The sequence below is a fragment of the Piliocolobus tephrosceles genome, chromosome 8, assembly GCF_002776525.5.
Source record: "Piliocolobus tephrosceles isolate RC106 chromosome 8, ASM277652v3, whole genome shotgun sequence".
NCBI classification, from domain to species: Eukaryota; Metazoa; Chordata; class Mammalia; order Primates; family Cercopithecidae; genus Piliocolobus; species Piliocolobus tephrosceles.
Genome location: NC_045441.1, coordinates 124,203,867 through 124,226,999, shown reverse-complemented (window position 1 = coordinate 124,226,999; position 23,133 = coordinate 124,203,867). Strand labels below are relative to the sequence as shown.

The following is a 23,133-nucleotide window of genomic DNA, read 5'->3' as shown; positions in this document are numbered from 1 at the left end:
TTCTTTCTTTCTTTCTTTCTTTCTTTCTTTCTTTCTTTCTTTCTTTCCTTCCTTTCTCTCTCTCTCTCTCTTTCTTTCCTCTTTTTCTTTTTTGGTGACATTTGGGCCATGCTGGCATTGGTATTATACTAATTTTCTTTTCATTTTCTGAACTCTTAGGAAACATGATCCCAATATTCACAACACTGAAATTAAGTTAGTTCTATCTCAATATAAGCAAAACAGTAAACTCACAGGTAAAGTCAAAGATTAATTTTTTTTGAGAGCAAGATAGAGTCTGTCTCTGTCACCCAGGCTGGAATGCAGTGGCACTATCTTGGCTCACTGCATCCTCTGCCTCTCAGGTTCAAGCAATTCTCCTGCCTCCGTTTCCCAAGTAGGATGCACTACAGGCATGTGCTACTACACCCAGCTGATTTTTGTATTTGTAGTAGAGACAGGGTTTCACCATGTTGGCCAGGCTGATCTTGAACTCCTGACCTCAGGTGATCTGCCTGCCTCGGCCTCCCGAAGTGCTGGGATTACAGGTGTGAGTCACCGCGTCCTGCCCAAAGATGAATTGTTAGCACTCCAGATTGCAACACACTTAAGTTGCACGTCAGTCCACCTCTACTCAGAGTGATGCTCCCCTGGATGATCCATTATTGTGAGTAGCAAAAATCATAGTTGCCAACATCAGCAGTCAAGGGGAAAAAAAGTGACAGTGACTTTGAATGGTGGATAATCTATGATGTATCCAATTAGCACACAAAAAAAGTGTTGCTTCCATTTTCTATTTTGGGGAACTGAAAGCAAAGATAACATATGGCTTTTGTATTTTCTTGCCTTTTAAAATGCTTTAAAATCTTTTGTTGGTCATAGGACAGTGGGTAACAAAAACTGAAGTTAATAGGCCTTTACTATAGGGTTTTATATTAATCTGACAAAGAATTAGACTGTTTAATGTTTGCTGAAGCCACTGGTATCGAAGGCTTAGAATTCCTCTAGGATCTTTGTTTTTGTCTCTCCTGTTGTCTTGAGGATTTCCGAAGAACAACTTATCAGATAGAATCTGTGTCTTTCTTGTTGCTCTATCAGCTGTAAGCCACTGTGATTATACTGGAGTCATGTTGGTGTGGTGGTAAGGTATGGGGGAGAGGAAGTATCCTATAAACTTATTTTTAAATCTCAGTCTAAGTGGGCCTGTGTTCCTGGGCTGTGACATTAATAAGTGTTTCTTAGCTTTTCTTCCTCCGACCCTCCAGTGAGACAGGAAGACTACAGGAGGTTGGAGTTGCAGAAATATCCCTCCCCCAAAATGGGATAAGGTTCTGGTAAAGCCTCTTCATCTTGTGAACTTAGCAGAGTTCCAGGCTTAACATCAGTGACTATCTTGGGCTACTGACTCCATGCTGAACTGCTGATGAACTTGAGACCAACAAGGGAACTATGAAAACCAAGTTCCTTTGCAAACATCTGTGCTCTCAACAATACAAGGGAATGGATCCCAGTCTTGAAGGGATTCAGAGCAACTAAGAGGTCTTTCTTGGCTCTGTGAGAACCTGGTGGGATTCCTGAAGATAAAGTCCATGAAAGTGAAGCTCCATACAAGACTATGGCCACCAGGAGTTTCTCACTTTCAAGCTAGTGTGCACTCAGCCTCTGGCAATTTGTTAAAATCACTGTTTAAATGTTCCTACGAGTTTATGATTCTAGCAGCTTCTGCTTCAGACAAGCAGATCTCAGTGGTGACTCCCTGGATTCGTCTGTCTCTTCAGATTTCAGGGTGATGGTTTACTTGTCAGCCTCCGTTCTCTGATGGATCCAATAAGTTGCTGATTTTTAGTTTGTTCAGCTTTTTCTTGTAAGGACAGGAATGTTGACTTTCAAGCTTTGTTCATGTTGGAGCTAAAACGAGAATGCCCCTTACTGTCTGCTGAAATAGTAACTCTATGTTTTCTTCGAAGAGTAGTTTTAACTCCTACATTTGTTTCTATGATCCATTTTCAATTATTTTTAGTGTATTGTATAGGGAACAGGGCCAACTTCATTCTTTTGCATGTAGATATCCAGTTGTCCCAGTACAATTTGCTGAAAAGACTATTTTTTCCCCATCCAATTGTCCTAGCATCTTTGTTGAAAAATCAATTGAAATATATATAAAGGTTTATTTCCATATTTTCAATCCTATTTCATTTATCTATATATTTACCCTTAGGCCAGTACCACACAGTCTCCATTACTGTAGCTTGGTAATCAGTTTTGATATCAGGAGTCCTCAAACATTGTTCTTTTTAAAAATTGCTTTGGTTATTCTGGGTCCTTTGCATTTCCATATAAATTTCAGGTTTGGTTTGTTAGTTTCTGCACAAAAGGTCACTGACATTTTGATAGGGATTGCACTGAATCTGTCAATTTGAGGAGTATTGCCATCTAGCAATATTAAATCTTCTGATCCATGACCATAGAGTTATCTTGCCATTTAGTTAGAGCTTCTTTAATATAGTTCAACTGTTTTTTGTAGTTTTCAGTTTATAAGTCTTCTACTTCTTTTGTAAAATTTATTCCTAAGTATTTTGTTCTTTTTGATGCTAATGTAAATGGAATTGTTTTCTTAATTTCATTTTCAAAATGTTCATTGCTAGTGTGTAGAGGTATAATTGATTTTTATAACAGGTTTTTGAAGATGTAATTCACATACCATACAGTTCATTCGTTACAACTGATTTTTGCCTATTGATCTTTTATCCTGCAACCTTGTTGAACTGATTTATTAGTGCTAATAGTGTGGTATGTGTGTGTGTGTTCCTTCAGATTTTCTGTATACAAGAACACGTATTCTACAAATACAGATGGCTTTGCTTTTTTCTTTCTAATCTGGATGCCTTCTATTTTTTTTTTTTTTTTTTTTTGCCTTATTGCCCTGCCTAAGCCTTCATTATAATGTTGAATAGAAGTGTTGAGAGTGAATATCTCTGTCTTGTTCCAGGTCTCAGGGAGAAAAGCATTTAGTCTTGCACTACCAACTATGACATTAGCTGTAGAATTTTTGAAGATGGCTTTTTTTTTTTGGTAGAGGAAGATTCTCTCTTTCCTAATTTGTTCAGTGTCTCTTTTTTATCATGAAAAAAATGTTGGATTTTGCCAGATACTTTTTCTGCATCTATTGAGATGACCATGTGTCTTTTTCTTTATATTCTATTAACATGATATATTATATTGTTTAATTTTCATAATTCCATATGTTAAACTAACCTTGCATTTCTGGGATAAATCCTATTTGATCATTGTGTATAATCCCTTTTGGTTTGCTAGTATTTTGTCTTACTTTTTCATTCTAATTCTTAGTAGATATAGAAGTTGGTTTAAAAAAAAGTTCAATTTATTTGGTCCCCGAAATCTTAACAATTACCTTTTCTGAGGAACCTTTTCTGATTTGCTCCTACACACAAACAACTCCCATGTAACCCCATAACACGGTAAGTAGTATTTGTTTCATATTACTATGTCTATTGACTTGTCACCTACTCTGCTATATTTTATTTACCGTTGTACCCAAGTATCTAGCACAACCACTCACTATTACAAGTTGGCACCTCTGGGAAGGAGAGAAACATCAGATTTTTTTAAAAGAACGTGAACAACAATGGAAAGATTATGTAACAAAGGTTGAATATAAGAGAGTGGCTAAACCATAGAATAGTTTCAGGATGATTAAACCTCAAATAAACTAAGATTTGAAGAAAATGTTGACAACAAAATTTTACATAACTATATTTAGAGTAAAAATATACCAGTGAATGTTCAGATTTATACTTTGGAATTATTTTGTAATACTTATGGATGACAAAGAGCAGAGTTCCTCAGCTCATAAGTTACTTTTCTCTTCTATTAAACAGAGTTTTCCTCTAACTGGAAAGGGGAGAATAAATATTGAAAGAGATGAGAGAAATCATAAGGCTCTGAATGAGTTCTCCTATCCCAGACATATTACATTACAAGTAAGGAAAGCATTTACATATAAGATCATAGAACCATTGACAATAGTCTTTTAAGAAGTCAAGGAAGTGATTTTCCTCTCCACCCTAAATGCCCAACTTCTCAGTTAAGACTACATCATGATTTAAGAATTAATTTATTTAAGAAATCATTCTTGCAGATTTCCAGGTGGATTAGATTCCCTTCGCTGAGCCAGCAGACTAACTTGTACATAACTATGATTCAATCTATCTCACTCTTATTTTAAGGAATTGTTTGAATCTTATTAAACCTTGGTGCTTATGCCTTAAATGATGAGTAGCTAGTCTAGCTGAAGAGAGGGAGAAGTATGTTTCAGGCAGTGAAGTCAGTATGAGCAGAAGCAAGGAGGTGAGAAGACTGATACACAGTGAGGCAACAAGATCATCTTTGTAAAGGTCAGGGTCACAGGATCACTGGAAGTCTTTCATGTCATGTTAGAGAACTTGGTTTCTATGCTGCAGCTAGAAGTTGTCAAAAAATTTTTTTTATTTCTCAGAGCAGTGTCAGCAAGATGGCTGACTAGAAGACCCTAGTTCGCACCCCTCAAAAAGAACAATGAATAAACAATGAATAAACAATTACACTTGACCTGTGAACAACACAGGTTTGAACTGTGTGGATCCACTTATACATAGATATTTTTCAAGCAAACATGGATCAAAAATACAGTATTCAAAGGATGTGAAACCCGTGTACATCAAGGGTCAGTTTTTTGAAAATACGGGTTCTACAGGGCTGACTGTGGGACTTGAGTATGTGTGGATTTTGGTATACATGGGGGTCCTGGAACAAATCCCCAACATATACTGAGGGGCAACTATACGTTTAATGAAAATAACTAAGGGAGCGCACCAGAGTGCATGAGAGGAGTGACAGAAACCCTGGTGAGTGCAGAAACTAGGGAAAGCTATATAGAAAATGGAAGGAAACGCCAGGCCTCTACCACCCCATCCTCCAACCGTGATCAGCTGGGAACCAGAAAGAACTTCTTCCTACAGCAAGGAAGAGAAAGCAAGAGGATCCCAGCAACCTCCATCAACACATTGGATACCCATTGACTTCACCACTGGAGTCTCCTGCATTCCTTACAGGCACAGTTCTTCCTCACAGCTGAAGGAGCTTCCTGGACTCTACTAGCTGTGCTCTCCACAGAGAAGGAGCTGTCATTTTGGAACTGGAACTACAGCAGAAGTATGTCTTGCACCAGGAGTAAGTAGCTATAGCTTCCCTTCATCCCTGAGACTAGGCTGTATAGATACACCCCAGGGCTGGTGGTCCAACATCCTCAAACTGAGCTCCCTGAAACTCAACTGAAGCTGTTACACTCTCCCTCCCCTTTCATCCTTAGGGTGAAGCTTAGATGGTACCCTGCCTCCTGGGAAAACAATACCTTGGCTGCTCAGTGTAGTCATGCCTCCCCAGTGCCTAAGTTAAAGCAGTACACTGTATCCCAGGAAATGGTGCCTTGGTCACTCAGAGTGGTCATGTACCCCAGTACCTAAGCTGCAGTAGTGCCCTGTATCCCAGGGAAATGTTGCCTGGGCCACCCAGAATAGTCACAGCTCCCAGCCCTGAGCTGTAGCAGTACATTTCCGCTTGGAGGATTGGTGTCTTGGCTAAGCTGAGCAGTTGTGCATCCCAGGACTGAGCTGATGTAATACCCTGTGTCCCAAGAAAATAGCAGTGGCTGAGCTGAGACACCCCACCCTACAGGCCAAACAACTAGAGTATTCTGTTTCCCTAGAGTTGAACTAGCCCCTTAGAGTCTGAGCTGCTGAGATACGTCCTCCCTGGAAAATGGAGTCATTGCTCTGCTGGGCCCTCTAGGGCCCAGATGACCGCTGTACTTCACCACTCTGGGGTACTTGCACCTGGTCTTACAGAGTCTGTGATATACGGACCCTCACTATTCCAGGGTCTAAAGTCACTACTACACAGTGCTTCATCCACTGGAATCTGGGTTATCACTGAGTCCTATCGCCTCAGGTTCCTGAATTGCAACCATATCCTGCCTGCTGGGCTCAAACTTCCAGAGTGCTCCTTCCTCCCCAGAGTCAGGCCAGTGCTGAGTCCAGCTTAGGAGTAGAATCACAGCTACAACCTGGCCCCATGGGATGCTTCAGATTCATAGACCCTGGCTCTGTGGGGGAACCTACATCCATCACTGCCATAGAGAGTGAACATGCACCAGAAGATCCAGGTGCCACAATAGTTTCATGAGTCCTTGAGCCTAAGACCGTGGTCCCACAGCCACTCCAAGCACCTGCACCTGGAACCCCATACCACTGCAGCTGCTTGTAGGTTGTGTCAGGCCTGACAACAAGAGGGATCTCTTCAGCTAAGTCTCCCCAGTATGGGGAAAACAAAAATAGGAAGACCTCAAAGCCCTTAAGAGTGAAGAGATTAACAACTTTTGCTGCTGCTGCCACAAACCTCTACAGCCTATACCCCTGAGGCAACCACAGTTATTGCTTATGTTGAACACAGACGAAAACTTCATGGAGACTATACCACTGTACCTATCCAGAAACAAGTCAGCACATCCTTCCCAAATAGCACACAGATACCCAACTGCAGGTGAAAGTCTGTCTACAAAAGCCACTCTGGAAAGTTTGGAAGAGGCAATCATTCCACCAGATGCACAGGCATCAATGCAGGGACACAAGCAACCCTAAAAAGCAAGGAAATATGACACCACCAAAGAACCATAATAACTTTCATAACCAAACTCCCATGAAAAGGAAATCAACAAATTGCTGGAAAAAGAATTCAATGAGAAACTGAGGAAACTCAATGAGGTACAAGAAAATACAGACAGATAATTCAGTGAAATTAGGAAAACAATTCATAATATGAATAAGAAATTCAACATAAATAGATATAATAAAAAAGAATTATCACAGCTGAAACATTCAATGAATGAAATAAAAATTACAATAAAGAGCTTTGATGGCAGACTTAAGCAGAGGAAAGAATCTCTGAACTTAAAGACAGGTAGTCTGAAACACCCAGTAAGAGGTTAAAAAAAAAAAAGAAGAATGAAAAACAGTGAAGAAAGCCTGCAAGACATATGGGACACCATTAAGCAAACAAATATTTATATCATCGGAGTTCCAGAAGAAGGGGAAAGTGTAGAAAACCAATGTCTTGAAAAAATAGCTGAAAACTTCCCAATTCTGGGGAGGCATATGAGATCCAGATCCAGGAAACTCAAAGCTTCCCAAATAGTCTCAACTGAAAAAAGGTCCTCATCAAGGCACATTACAGTCATATTGTCAAAAGTCAAGGACAAAGAATTCTAAAAACAGCAAGAGAAAAGCATCAAGTCACACACAAGGGAATCATCATTAGACTAACAGCAGATTTCTTTGCAGAAACTTTACAGGCTAGAAGAGAATGGGATTATAAATTCAACGTGCAGAATGAAAAAAAAAATTGCCAGTCAAGAATATGAGACCCAGCAAAGCTATCCTTCAGACATGGGAGAGAAACAAAGTCTGTCGTAGACAAGCAAAAACTGAAGTAATTTATTACCACTAGACTGGTCTTACAAGAAATAATCTAGGGAATACTACATTTTGAAGGAAAAAGATAATCACTATCATTAAAACATATAAAAGTATAAAACTCACTGGTAAAACAGATACACAAAAGAGAGAAAAGAATTAAACCTTATCAGTATAGAAAACCATTAAATGACAATGATAAACAATAAGAAGGAAAAGATCAAAGGACATACAAAACAAGCAGAAAACAACAAAATGATAGGAGTATGTCCTCACCTATGAATAAAAACCTTAAAGGTAAGTGAATTAAATTCCCCACTTAAAAGATATAGACTGTCTGAATGGATTTTAAAAACCAACTATATGCTGCCTACAGGAAACTTACTACACCATAAAGACACATTTAGACTGAACTGAAGGGATGGAAAAAATATTCCACACAAACAGAAACCAAAAGTGAGCAGAAGTATCTATACTTATATCAGATAAAACAGACTTTAAGTCAGAAACTATAAACAAGAGACAAAGAAGGTTCTAAGGATGAAGGATCAACTCAGTAAGAAGATATAATGATTGTGAATATATATGCACCCCACACTGGAGCACCCACAAACATAAAGCAAATATTATTAGATCTAAAGGGAGAGATAGAATTTGATATAATAATATCAAAGAGGACTTTAACACATCACTGCCATCACTGGACAGATCATCTAGTCAGAAAATAAAAAAGAAACATTGAACTTAAACTGTGCTTTAGAACAAATGAACCTAATAAACATTTACAGAACATTTCATCCAACAGGTGCAGAATACACATTCCTTCCATCAGCACATGGAACATCCTCTAAGACTAATGTTAGGGAACAAAATAATTTTCAAGAAATTTAAAAGAACTGAAATGATATCAAGTATCTTTTCTGACCATAATGGAATAAAACTAGAAGTCAATAACAAGAAGAACTTCCAAAATTGTATACTTACATGGAAATTAGACAACATACTTCTGAATTACTGCTGAAGAAAGTAAAAAAGAAATTACAAAATGTATTGAAACCAATGTAAATAGAAACACAAAATACCAAAATGTTGTGTTATGGGATATAGCAAAAGCACACTAACAGGAAAGTTTATAGCAATAAATGCCTATATCCAAAAAGTAGAAAGATTTCAAATAAGCAACCTAATTATGTACCACAAGGAACTAGAAAAGCAAGAACAAACCAAACCAAAAATTAGTAGAAGGGAATAAATAATAAAGATCAGAGCAGAATAAATGAAATTGAGACTAAAAATTATAAAAGATCAATGAAATGAAAAGTTGGGGTTTTTTTTTGAAAGATAAAATCAACAAACCATTAGCTAATAACCAAGAGAAAAAACAAAGGCCCAAATAAAATCAGAATGAGAAAGATATTACAACTGATACCATGGAAATACAAGGATCATTGGAGACTACTACAAACGACTGTACTCCAACAAATTAGAAAACTTACCACAAATGAATAAATTCCTAAACATGTACAATCTACTAAGATTAAGCAAAGAAGAAACGGAAAACCCAAACAGACTAATTATGAGTAATGATTGAATCTGTAATAAAAAGTCTTACATTGAAGAAAACCCGAGGACTTGATGACATCACTGTAGAATTCTACCAAACATTTAAAGAAGAACAAATATCAGTTCTTCTCAAACTCTTTTAGAAAATTGAAGATGAGGAAATTCTTCCAAACTTATTCTGTGTGACTGATATTACCCTGGTATCAACCAGACCAGGACACAACAAGAAAAAGAAACCTATTGGCCCATGTTCTTGATAAAAAAAAGATGTAAAAATCCTCAAAAAAATACTAACAAACCAAATCTCCTAAATCCAGAAGCACACTGAAAAAATTATTCACCATGATCAAGTGGGATTCATCCCAGGGATACAAGGATGAATCAATATACGCACATTGATAAATGTGATACATCACATCAACAAAATGGAGGACAGAAACCCTGTGATCATCTCAATATATGCAGAAAAAGCATTTGATAAAATTCAACATCTCTTTGTGACAGAAACTCTCACCAAATAAGGTATGGAAGGAATGTACCTCAACACAATAAAGGCCATACAAGACAAACCCACACCCAATATCATACTGAGTGAGGAAAAGTTGAAAGCTTTTCCCCTAAGATGTGGAACAAGATAATGATGTTTACTTTTGTTCAACATAGTAATGAAAGTTCTGGCCAAAGCAAATAGGCAAGAGAAAGAAATAAAGGGCATCCAAATTGGAAAGAAGGAAGTCAAATTGTCCCTGTTTGCAAATGACATGAGCTTATATACAGAAAACCCTAAAAGCTCTATTGAATACTCCTATAACTGATAAATTTAGTAAAGTTGAAGGATACAAAACCAACATACAAAGATCAGTGGTGTTTCTAGACCCCACCAACAAACCATCAAAAGAAGAAATCAAGAAAGCAATCCCATTTACAATAGCTACAAAAAATAATACTTAGGAATAAATTTAGCCAAAGAGGTGAAATATCTCTACAAGGAAAACTATAAAACACTGATGAAAAAAATTGAGGAAGATACAAATAGACATCCCATGTTCATGGATTGGAAGACTTAACAGTGTGAAAATATTCATACTATCCAAAGTTATCTGTTGATTCAATGCACTCCCTATCAAAATACCAATAACATTCTTCACAGAAATGGAAAAAAATTCCTAAAATTTGTACAGAACCACAGAAGACCCCAAATAGCAAAAGGAATAAATCTGGAGGGATCACACTACCAGACTTCAAAATGAAGGCAATAGTAATCAAACCAGCATGGTTAAAAACATAAAAACAGATATGCAGACCAATGAGACAGAACAGAGAACCCCAAAATAAATCTACTTATTTACAGAAAACTAATATTTGACAAGGTGCCAAGAACATTCATAGGGGAATGACAATCTCTTCAATAAACTGTGCCAGGAGAACTAGATATCAAAATACAGAAAAATGAAACTGGACTCCTATCTCTCACTGTAAAAAAGATCAATTCAGAATGGGCTAAGAACTTAAATGTAAGACCCCAAACTATGAAACTACCAGAAGAAAACATGAGGGAAATGCTTCAGGACATTGGTCTGATGAAAGATTTTATGGATAAGACCTCAAAAGCCCAAGCAACTAAAGCAAATATAGGCAAATGGAATTCTATCAAACTGAAAATCTTTTGCACAGCAAAGGAAACAATCAACAGAGTGATGAGATAACCTGCAGAATGAGAGAAAACATTTGCAAATTATCTGATAAGGGATTAATATCCAGAATATATAAGGAACTTACCTCAATAGCAAAAATAAACAAACAAAAATAACCTATTTTAAAAATGGGCAAATGAGCTGAATAGACATCTCTGAAAAGAAGACATACAAACGGCCAACAGGTATATGGAACAATGCTCAACAGCACTAATCATCAGAGAAATGCAAATTAAAACGACAAGGTGATATGATCTCATATCTGTTAGAATAAAAAGATAAAAGATAACAAGTATTGGAGAGGATGTGGAGAAAAGCGAATCCCTGCACAATTTTGGTGGGAATGCAAATTTATGCAGTCATTTGGAGAATAATATGGAGGTTACCCAGAAAACTAAAAACAGAACTACCATATGATACAGCAATCCCACTACTGGGTATATATCCAAAAAGAATGAAATCAGTATGTCAAAGAGATATCTGTACTCTCATGGTCATTGCAGCACTATTCACAACAGCCAAGATATGGAATCAACTTAAGTGTCCATCAACAGATGAAATGATAAAGAAAATATGGTATATATACACAATGGAATAGTATTTAAACATAAACAAGAACAGAATTCTGCCATTTGTGGCAACATTAATGAGCTTGGAGGACATTATATTAAGTGAAATAAGCCAGCCACAGGAATATAAATACTGCATGTTCTCATTCATATGTGGAAGCTTAAAAAGTTGATCTCATAGAAGTAGAGTAGAGAATAGTGGTTAATAGAAGCAGAGAGGGATGGGGGTAGAAAGGATAGTCAAAGGTTGCTTAACAGATACTAATTACAGCTACATAGGAGGAATAGGGACTAGTGTTCCATAGAACTATAGAGTGACTATAATTAACAATTAATTGTGTATTTTCAAATAGCTAGGAGAGCAGATTTTGAATGTACCAAACACAAAGAAATGATAACTGTTTGAGGTGATGCTAATTACCTCAATTTGATCATTATACATGCATATATGAATCAAAATATCACACTGTACCCCATATGTACAATTATTACATCAACTAAAAATAATAATAAAAGGAAAAAATTTTGAGTTATAGACCATTATTGAAAGAAACATTGCATAAGAAAACTATTCAGGATGAAATAGGCTTGGTACAATTATTATGTCAACTAACAATAATAATAAAAGGAAAAAATTTTGAGTAATAGACCATTATTGAAAGAAAATTACATAAGAAAGCTATTCAAGATGAAAAAGGTTTGGATGGGCTAGGCCCCAATTGCTTGGCCTCCAACCAATTTTCACTGTGGCCCCCATAGTAGTAACTTGCAAAGTGTGGTCTGCGGGTCATCAATGCCAGAATTATCTGAAATCCCATATAAACAATACAAATTAAGGGGTGACATCAAAGACCTACTCAGTCAGAGGCTGAGATTTACATAAACTCTTTTGGTAATTCTTTTGTTCATGAAAATTTTAAAACCAGATATTCTATAAGACGACTTGCCAATAATCTTTAAAAATGATGGTGTTGCGAATGACAAAGAAAGGCTGAGCCAATGTTCCAAATAAAGAGAATAAAGAAATACGATAATTCAATGCAATTCATGATCCTGAATTACACCTTAAATTAGATAGTAAGTGTGCTCTAAAGAACACTATTGGGACATTTGGCAAAATTGTATAATATATGATACAAAATCGTGTTGTATCAAGTTGAATTTCCTGATTTTAATGTAAGAGAATGTTCTTTTTCATAGAGAATATAGGTGGAAGGTTTTTAGGGGTACAAGAGCATGCTACAACTTGTGGATAATGGGAAAAAAGATAGACTGATTAATAGAGAGAGAGAGAAAGTTTTTTTTACTATTCTTGAAATTATTTTAAAATTAAGTGTAAAAAGAAATTAAAATGAGAAAGAGAAAGCCTAAAGAAAAGGCAGTGCCAGTCTTAGGGCAGTGTCAGTCCAACCCCTGTTAGATGACTGGGAATCACTAAAAGGCTTTAGGTGCTGATGTTGCATAGTGGGATTTGTGTTTCTGGTAAATCTCTTTGATGGTAGTATGAAGGGTGTAATTAGAATGACAATATTGGTGGCAGGGAGATGGACTAGAAAACTGTAGTACTTCTGGTAAGTGGATGATGATAAGAATCTGAAAAGGATGATGATAAGAATCTGAAAAGGATGATGATAAGAATTTGAAAAGAATGATGGTAGTTAATGATGGTAGTTAAGATAGAGAAAAAGAGATTCTGAGGTAAAATCATCTGGATTCAATGGCTGACTGGATATGAGGGACAGAAGTGAAAGTGAGAAAAAAGGATACCGATCACATTTGTAGCTGGAGTGGTTATGGAGATAGTACTGCCATTAATGTTATTGAGAATATGTGAGGAAGAGCATTTACTGTGGAATTAGATGAATTTGAATTTGAATATGTGGGACATCTGTGTGGAGATGTATAGCAGATAGTTACATACAGGGTCTGAAGCTTTGACAAGAGGTCAAATACATGTATCTATGTATATGTGTATGCATGTATGTATATATACACATATGTATTCACACATGCATATATATAGTATAACAATATGATGTAATAAAGATCAATAGTTCGTGAAAGGCTGAATCTAAGAAGGTTAAATTTAAATTTAACAGGAATAAATTTAAGGTCAGGCATAATGAACCAAATAATAAGTGAAGAAGTAGAGAACGGAGGAAATACAACTTAGCAGTAGCACTATGAAAATAAAACGTTAAAGGTTTGAATATATGAAATCCAATATGTCAATATTTTAGGATAATTTTCAAAAGAAGAAATATAATCTTAAACTGCATTAATGGAAACCTAGTATCTATAAAGAAGCAAATAAAAATGAAGATATATTTTGCACTCATTAGACAATATTTGCAATACTGTGCTCAGTTTCATTTAAGCTTGAATAGCAACAAAAAAGAGTAAAATAAAATGGTAAAGGGACTTGAATCACGGTGTTTTATGGATAGTTGAAAGAAACAGGGAAAGTTTCAGGGAAATAAATGACAACTTTTTAAAAAATAGAGAAGGTATTACAATTGCATTATTTCAAGGAGAATTGGGGAAACTGTGTCAGTCAGAATTATTTACCTTTAAGGTTTGCTCACTATTTTGTGTTATTAGAGAGGAAAGATTAAAAGAAGTGGATGAAATTTACAAGGACATGTATTTTAAACTTTTTGTTGTTAAAGTTTATTGAAAATAAACTTTTTCAGTGCTATAGCTCTTTAGCAATGGAATGAATTATATTGCAGTTTAGTAAAGTACTTGTCACCAAGTGTAGTCAGCCAGAGGCTGGATGAGCCTGGGGCCTGTCAGGAGCAGGTGAAACTAGAGCACTCTCAAGGCCTCTCTCTGCTCTAAGATTTGGTGAGATGGGAATGAAAAGATTAGACAATGAGATGAATATTCTTTTGTTTTGGTTTTGACTGGATGAAATTAAAAGAAAGCAAATTGACATACAGTAAATTTCTACTGTTTCCTCTGTGTATTTCTAGAGCTAGAGAGAAAAACAACATTCAGATCATAGGGGACCACTCATTACTGTCTGTGTTCCTGTTTTACTCACCCAAACCTTGATTAGGTAACTGTCTTCTGAAATAATCAACCATACAGTCACCTGGTTCATTTGGCCTTGTATCTAGAGAAGATGATAAAGATCATAGTAGCATGAAAATAATTAATTTGCCCATTTACATTTCATATTTTTCATCTTTTTTCAAAGTGACAAATGCTAGTAAATAACTTGTAGACAGTAGTTTAGTTCAATGAAATTAAAATAAGCAGTCTTCAAATGTTACAAATTTTTGTTGCATTTAAAAATGTTCATACCTTTTGGGTCAGCAATTCCTTTTCTAGGAATTTGTTATAAAGAAATAATTAAGAAAACACACAAATAGAGAGTTATAAAGTTTTCATTGTTGTTTACAATAAGAAAACAATTGGAAACAAAATGTAAGTTTGACACTGGGGGTGGCTTAATTAATAGAATGGAATACTTTGCCACCATTTATTTACATATGAAGAGGTTTATAATATACTGTAATTTAAAATTAAAAAGTAGGTTGCAAAATAATGCAATGATTATGTGATTCATTAACATGGTGCGTATGTGGATAAATAGGGGAAAGCATTTAAAATAAATATTCTAAAATGTAATTTTTACTTTCTTTTGCTTATCTTTACTTTTAATTTTTGACATTAAAATGTTAACAAAAGAATACATAAAAGTTACTTATAAAAAGCAGCTGAATATACCTAGCTGACTGTTATCAGAAAAAATAAAGTTTAAGTGAATTGACTATTTTAATTATAATAGTATTCTCCCCTTTCCTTGGCATGGTTCTTAGGTCCTTATCTCCATTTATATTTTTTATTATTTTGCTACATCATAAACTAAATGGACATATGAGTGTGGTGTGTGTGTGTGTATAATTAGGTCACCTCAAATCCTTTTGGGAAATAGGTAGATAAAAATGTACAATAAATTAATATGTATATACACACATAAAATTAAGTATTTTAGATAAAATTAAAATATTGCCTAAATTATATGATTCCCCCTGCAAAGGACCTGAACTAAAGATAAGGTGACAGAAATTAAGAAAGAAAAAAAAACCAGAGATGCTAGAGAGTCAGGTAAAGATTCACATCACATCAGACTTAGCAGGTTGCAGTAGAAGCCAATGAACAGTCTATGAATTAATTTGTCTCCTGGGCTCATCTTCTATTAAACTATGAAATGAGAGGAAAAAGAGAGTTTTTAAAACATAAAATCCCTTTCCCTTTGGGGGCAAACTTTCAAAACCTTGGGGATAGCCCTCGAATACGTGGACCTCTCTATTCTCCAAGGTAATTGACCACTCCTTTCTCTGTGCTCCCTGGGAACCCTCAACAGACTACTGGCATTGTGTCTATGACACTGCACTCAGCTTGTTGTTTCATTCCTGATTAAAGGATGAGGTCCTGCAGGGACGAAATGGTATCATATACATTTAATATCCCTAGCACCAAGCACAGTGGCAGCCTCAAAGTTGTGGCACCAAAAATTCCTAGTTGAGTAAATGAATTAATTGTTTATGAGAAGGTAGAAGCAGAATATTACCTTTCACATCAGAATTTGATTGTTTGTGTCTTTGCAGTAAATGTCCTCTATCATAAACCTAATGGAATGTAGAATCAAGGAAAACAATGCTATTTTATCAACATGAAATGGGTATATTTCCTATACGATTTATAGTATTGTGCGTTTTTAACAAATATTTCTCATTTCATCCTTACAGGTTTAGAATGACTAAAATTATCTTATAAATCAGAATCTTCTAATATTTTTCACTACACTATTCTCCTGCATCAATGAATAGAAGAAAATATTGATACTATATTTTGGTGGTAAAGGAGATTTAAAAATTTTCCACATCACATAGAATTTATTTGTAATGAGAAAGAGACAACAAAATGGTATTCTTATAATCTCACTTTCTTAAATTAGAAGAACAAATATGGGAAGATAAAAGTGTGAAATGGGTGAAAAGATATAAAATTAAGTAAAATATATAAACAGATTGCAAAACTGTGCTTATATATAAAAAGATGAGGCTGGGCATGGTGCACACCTGTAATCCCAGTACTTAGGGAGGCCGAGGCGGGCGGATCACTTGAGGTCAGGAGTTCAAGAAAAGCCTGGCCAACATGGTGAAACCCCGTTTCTACTAAAAAAAAAAAAAAAAAAAAAAATTAGTGGGGCGTGGTGGCAGCCACCTGTAATCCCAGCTACTCGGAAGGCTGAGGCAGGAGAATCGCTTGAACCTGGGAGGCAGAGGTTGCAGTGAGCTGAGATCGTGCTGCTGCACTCCAGCCTGGGTGACAGAGCTAGACTCCATCTCAAAAAACAAAACAAAAACAAAAACAACCCATAATAAAAGTAGACTATGAAATGGAGTTAAAAGCTCAAACCCACCTCTTCGTATATATAATTGATTGGCAGCAAAAAAATGGGCAAAATCAGTATGAAAATGGGAGAAAAATGTAAATATCAAAATTTGATTATTGAGGAAAGAAACATTCTAGAAAAAATTATACAAATTTAAAATTATACAAATTTAAATCCTGGTGATTATGTAATCACCAGGATTTGGCAAGACAAGGAGTGAAATGAGGCTGAAGAAAATTAGTAAGACTTGATTTGATAAACTCTTGTCATTTTTGGCTCCCATCTCTTGAGTGAAATGATTCTGTGAACCATAATAAATGATTACACTTATCCTACAGAAAAATATCACCAGGTCAGTGATCTTATGTACATGAGCTACAATTTCTGATCACAGTAATTTATAATTGTTTTTGTTGAAAGTCTTCAGAATCAATAAGTGAGAGTGTCTTGGTGGGAAACAAAGTTAACCGAAATATTTTTAAAATAATTTACCAATATTGTTTTAGGGATGTATTGATATCTTATAAGCAAACAAAGTAAGAAATAGTCAGTTCAAGAGCATGAATTTAAGTTGTCCTCAGCCATTTACCTGAGTGAAAATGAGATTGTTCACTCTTTTTGTGAAAGACGGGTAGGAATTTCAAGGTAAGTGACCACAATCTCCTATTAGCTTATGGGGACACTTAGAATGTATGCAACTTTCTCAAAGCATTTGACCAAATGAAGATTATTTTCCATTTGGAAGTATCTAACATTAAATATAATGATTTCATACAATTTTAAAAGCTCCAATCAAGAAAGATGCAAATACATGAGCATTTAATAAAGGGATTTATAATATTTTACATTAAATGTAGCTTGGATAGGTGAGGAAAACCACTCTGTGGATATATTTGTGAGAACTAAATAAATGTGTCTTGCAATGCATACATTAAAAATCACCTAACAAAACCTATTTTGGTTATTGGGTCCTGCAAATGACTTAACACAGGGGTATCAATGAGAGGATTTGTTTACCAAAAAAAAAAATTTTAATTCCTGTTCATTCATATTACATTCCTGAAATAATGTAATTCTAGAAGGGAGAGCAGAGGGAAAGGAACATTACTCCTTTATAGCCATCTCTGCTCCCTGCAGTTCTAAGTCTCTGATGTTGGTCCTCAGGGGTACAGACTTCGGTATATCCACATTCACTTGGGATGACAGTGCTAAGGCAGGGCTCTCTTTGTCTCTTTCCCTGACCACATTCAGCTGTGCTCTTCAGACTAAGCCAATCAAATTTAGACTTCTTCAAAAGGATAGTTGTACAGGTCTGTGTTTAAGATTTTTTCTGACTCCAGTAAGGCTCCTCCTAGCTGCCTCTTTCTCCAGTTCTCTCTGGCAAACTAGTCAGTATTCAATTTAGCTTGTAACTCCAATGAATCTATCAGTGTTGTTACAATAGGTAGCTAATAAAGCATGAGCAGGGCAGGAGAGGGCTCCACCAAAACCCCACTAGGAATGTCAGGCATCAGGTGATGGTTGTTAACTGTCTCTCTAAAATAGTAATTGGTTGCAGCCAGCAGCAGGGAAAGGTACTCTTCCTACAGATAGGAAACACCTGAGACTGGTGATCAGCTGCTTCCTGATGAGATCGCAGGAGTGCGCTCAAGCATGCGTAGTAAGAAACAAAATGGCAGAGTTTAACTGGTATATGAACTTTTTAAGATTTGACTCCGGGGCAGGAGGCAGAAAAAGAGGCTGAAGCAAGTTTTAGGGCAGGAGTGGAAGGCAAGAACTGATGTTGCTGCATACCCGTACAGATCTGCTGCTGGTAAGTAACTTCCACCAGTAATATATTTGTCCTCCAGAATTTTTTTTAAGCCATAATTGCACTGGTTTTGAGACTGTCTTTAAGCTTAACTTCTCTTTTTCTGGAAGAGATTAGGAGCTATCTGTTTTGTGACCTAGTTTTTCATCAGGGCAAAATTTATAAGCTATGGCTTATGAGCTGGGGATGGCGGAAATGGCACTCTTCCCTCCAAGTGATACCCTGCTTTAGGAGCTGAACTGTAGGTGTAGGGGAGGCAGTAGCCTTAGGTCTCCTCCATTTGCCTCTCCCAGTGTGGAACCATCATTTTACAAACCAAGATAAGGGCAATCAGAGCCCAAGAATGCTCAGTGGTAAAGCACCTGAAGTAGAGCCTCTGTCTCATCAATGGGGACTGGGAGAGGAAGGGGGCCCCCATCTCTTGTCGGCACTCACCTGACTTAGCAACAGGCAGCTGGGGAAAGAATAAGAAATACTGATATCCTGCCCCTCCTGGGATAGCCCTTTGGTAGCTCTGGGTAGAGGGAACCCTAACTTCTTGTCTACACTAGTGTGGAGTTTGTGTCTTACTGAGCTGGGGAGTCCGGTGGGGGGAGGGGAAGAGGCAGTCTTGATTGAAATACCACAGGCTCTCACAGTTTTTAATGAATTTTAGTAGACTTTCTTGAATAGATTTTTGTTTCACTTGCTGTATAACCTTCAGACCATTTCAGAGACTTTAAATATCTGTTGTTGTTGTTTGTTGTTGTGGATCATTTCACTAGTTTTGCTGGTGAATGGGTTTGCAGAGCTCTTCCTTCCGTCATGGTAGAAGCTGATCTTTCAGTTCCACTAATTTTTCTTAATTTCTTTTATTCTTGCTACCCTGGATGCATCTTTGTAAGCTTCCTCAAATACTTTTTTAGAGTAAGGTAAAAGTACAAATGAAATTTAAATATGGCATCTTAATAAGGCCCACCTCTCATCTGTCAAGGATCTTTTGTGTTTTTATAAACAGTAAATAATATGAACAAAATTCTAACTTCTCCTGGGGGAAAATTCGGGTATAGAAAGTGTAAGAGAAAATAACTTGCCATTCTCTTTCATTCATTTAAAATAACTTTTAATAACTAGGTTAATGAAGATTTACCTCTTGTCCTTCTCTGGTATTTTGGTGGCTTGCTGTAGTAGAATTCCTTTCCTTCTTTGTTTTCAAATGTTTTTTCTAGTAAAAGAATCATACTTAAAATCAATATTTAATCAACATATCAAAGAGTACATATGCAGACATGAGACTGTTATGAGATTCCCACTTATAAGAAGATGAGAAGTACTTTATTCCTCCCACTAAGTACAACCAAAAATTCTGGGTATTAAATAAGAAACTCTAAAAGATGGAAAGGAGAAGGCAGACTAGCTAGGGAGTTCAAGGCCAGAAGAGTGGCATGATGATGAGTTCACTGTGTTTTCTTTTTGTTTCATATGTTCTCACTTTAAAGCTGGAGAGGCTGGCAATCCAGAAATTCCAATGAATGCAATTTTTAAAAATCCCTACATAAGCCTGTTCCTTCTAGCCCAAGGACCAGGAAAGGGACAGCCTAAAGAGACCAAAACCTTTTAGATAGTAACTGTTCTACTCCAGCCTAACACCACAGAAATGACTGTGACTCCTACACCCACCCATGCCAACAAAAGCTGAGTGGGAGTGCCCCAATCCCTTTTTCAAGGTAGTGTCAGGGAAGGCTAAGCAGGGGGCCAGGCAAATAAACATGTGAAAAGATATTCAACATGGTTGAACTGTTATGGAAATGCAAATTAAAACTACAATGAGATAACACACTTGTCAGAATGGCTAAAATAGTGGCAATACCAAATTTCAGTGAGGATGCACAGAAAATGGATTACTCATAAACTGCTCTTGGGAATGGAAAATTGTACATCCATTTTGGAAAACAGTTTGGCAGTCTGTTAGAGAATTAAACATGTATGTACCATAACTACCATACCACCTACCAATTGAACTCCTGGGTTTTTATCTCAGGGAAATGAAGACTTATTTCACATAAACCTGTACACTAATGTTATGTTCATAATGGCCCCAAACTGAAAACAACCCACATGTTCTTCAACAGGTGAATGGTTAAATAGGTTATGGTAAATCCATATCGTGGAATACTGCACAGAAATAAAAAGGAAGAAACTATGGATGTACGCATCAACTTGGGGGTGGGGGATGAGTATTCCAAAAGGTAGGCCAACTGATAAAAGCCAATCCCAGCATGTTACATATTGTGTGATTTCACAGGGATGTGGAAAAACATTTGTGAATGATACATTTACAGAAATACGGAACAGATTTGTGGTTGCCAGGGGATAACTGCAAGGTAAGGACAGCAGGGAGTGGATATGGCTTTAAGAGGGCAATATGAGGGATCCTTATGGTCATGGAAATGGTCAGCATTTTGACTGCACGAATATAAATATCCTTATTGTAACACGGTGCTATAGTTTTGCAAGATGTTACCATTAGGGGAAACAGAAAACAGGGTCCCTGGCATCTCTCTCAATTATTTCTTACAACAGCAAGTTAATCAAAATTAAAAGTTTAATTTTGAAAAGTTAGAATTTAATTGGTATTATGTTTCATCTGTTTATTCTTTAAAAGTTAACATTTTTATAATGCTAGAAAAGTATCTTGATAAAGATACCTATACCCAAAATATGGCACATAATCAATATCTGACCATTGTAGGGATTCATTTAGTTTTTGAAAATGATCACACAGAATACAAACTTGCTCTTTTTACTGTTATTTTTTACTCCAGAGGGTGTGTGTGTATGTATAACTGCCTGAATTGTGGGCATGGGTATGAATATTTATCCATGAGTGTCCTGATATATATAACTTGGAAAGACAAGGTGTTTGTGAAGTAAAGACTTGCATGGTATTTTAACAAACCCACTAGAATATTTGAGTATAGTCCTTTAAAGTATTGAGGGTGGAGAGAGGAGAAAGGAAAAGATTGGCAAATGGAGGGAAAGGGAGAATGTGATGGCACAGGAAAGAATATGGGAGGAGGTAAAATATTTATTCTTGTGCTATGTGATCGTTTACAATTTTTTTGAATTTGGACTTTGTTCAAATTTGTTGTTCATGTCCCCAGAACCCATTCCCTCTTCTTCTGGCAACTGTCTTTAATTTTGTTAGGGAATTTAATACTACCCATTCTCAGTTCTTGGAGTCTGGGTGAATCCTATGAGGGTTTGTTAAAGAACCCAGGCTGAAGCTAATCAGCACAGTCCATCCTGTTAGTCACAGTGAGTGATTTATGGGTTGACACATGTCTAAACCAGCCTGATAAGAATCATCTTTGCTTTTTTCCCTCCAGCTTTATTGAGGTCTAAATTGACAAATAAAAATTGTATATATTTAAGGTGTACATGATGTTTTAAGTATACATTTTGAAATTATTACCACAATCAAGCTAATTAACATATCTATCACCTCACATAGTTACCACTTATTTTGCTTTTCATGATGAGAATACTTAAGACCCATTCTCTTAGCAAATTTCAAGTATACAAAACAATATTATTAACTAGAGTCATCACATTGTACATTAGGTCTTCAAAATGTATTCATCTTACAACTGCAAGTTTATACCCTTGATTAACATCTCCCTGATCCCTGGTAATGACCTATTCTCTATTAGGTCAACTTTTTTAGATTTCACATAAAAGTGAGATCATGTACTATTTGTCTCTCTGTGTTTGGCTTATTTTACGGAGCATAATGTCCTCTAGGTTCAAAGGCTAAATGATATTCCAGTATGTACACACACATATACATACACATACCCCTCATCTTCTTTATCCGTTCATCCGTTGATAGACACTTGTTTCTGCATCTTGGCTATTGCGAATAGTACTGCAATAAACATGGGAATGCTGATATCTCTTTAGTATCTGGATTTCCATTCTTTTAGATAAATACCAGAAGGGTGTTTACTGTATCATACGGTAATTCACTTTTAAACTTTTTGAGGAAACTCCATATTGTTTTCCATAATGGCTGTACCAATTTACATTCTCACCAACAGTGTATAAAGGCTTCATTTTCTCCACATCCTTGCAAACACAATTTTTTAACTTTTTGACCTAGCAGGCGTGAGATGATATCTCATTATGGTTTTGATTTGAATTTCTCTGATGATTAGTGATGTTGAACAACTTTTCATATAATTGTTGGCCATTTATACGTCTGCCTTGGATGAATGTCTATTCAAGTACGTAGCCCATTTTAAAATCAGCTTAGGGCCGGGCGCGGTGGCTCAAGCCTGTAGTTCCAGCACTTTGGGAGGCTGAGACGGGCGGATCACGAGGTCAGGAGATCGAGACCATCCTGGCTAACACGATGAAACCCCGTCTCTACTAAAAAAAAAAATACAAAAAACTAGCCGGGCGTGATGGCGGGCGCCTGTAGTCCCAGCTACTCGGGAGGCTGAGGCAGGAGAATGGCGTGAACCCAGGAGGCGGAGCTTGCAGTGAGCTGAGATCTGGCCACTGCACTCCAGCCTGGGCAACAGAGCAAGACTCCATCTCA

The 23,133-nt window shown here is 36.4% G+C and overlaps 1 protein-coding gene across 7 annotated transcripts in view; it reads right to left on the bottom strand.

Moving 5' to 3' along the window:
- Positions 1-23,133, bottom strand: part of AGBL3 (ATP/GTP binding protein like 3) — a 121,710-nt gene that overhangs the window by 26,391 nt on the left and 72,186 nt on the right. For 6 of the 7 annotated variants that reach the window (XM_023190073.3, XM_023190077.3, XM_023190076.3 and 3 more), the window contains 3 exons: positions 19,681-19,755; positions 15,914-15,971; positions 14,378-14,449 (listed from right to left, as the gene is read on the bottom strand). The exons of the other annotated variant lie outside the window; for it this stretch is intronic. In XM_023190073.3, coding sequence (XP_023045841.2) covers positions 14,378-14,449; positions 15,914-15,971; positions 19,681-19,755 — 205 coding nt within the window. The remainder of the gene's footprint in view (positions 1-14,377; positions 14,450-15,913; positions 15,972-19,680; positions 19,756-23,133) is intronic. 7 annotated transcript variants of the gene reach the window in all.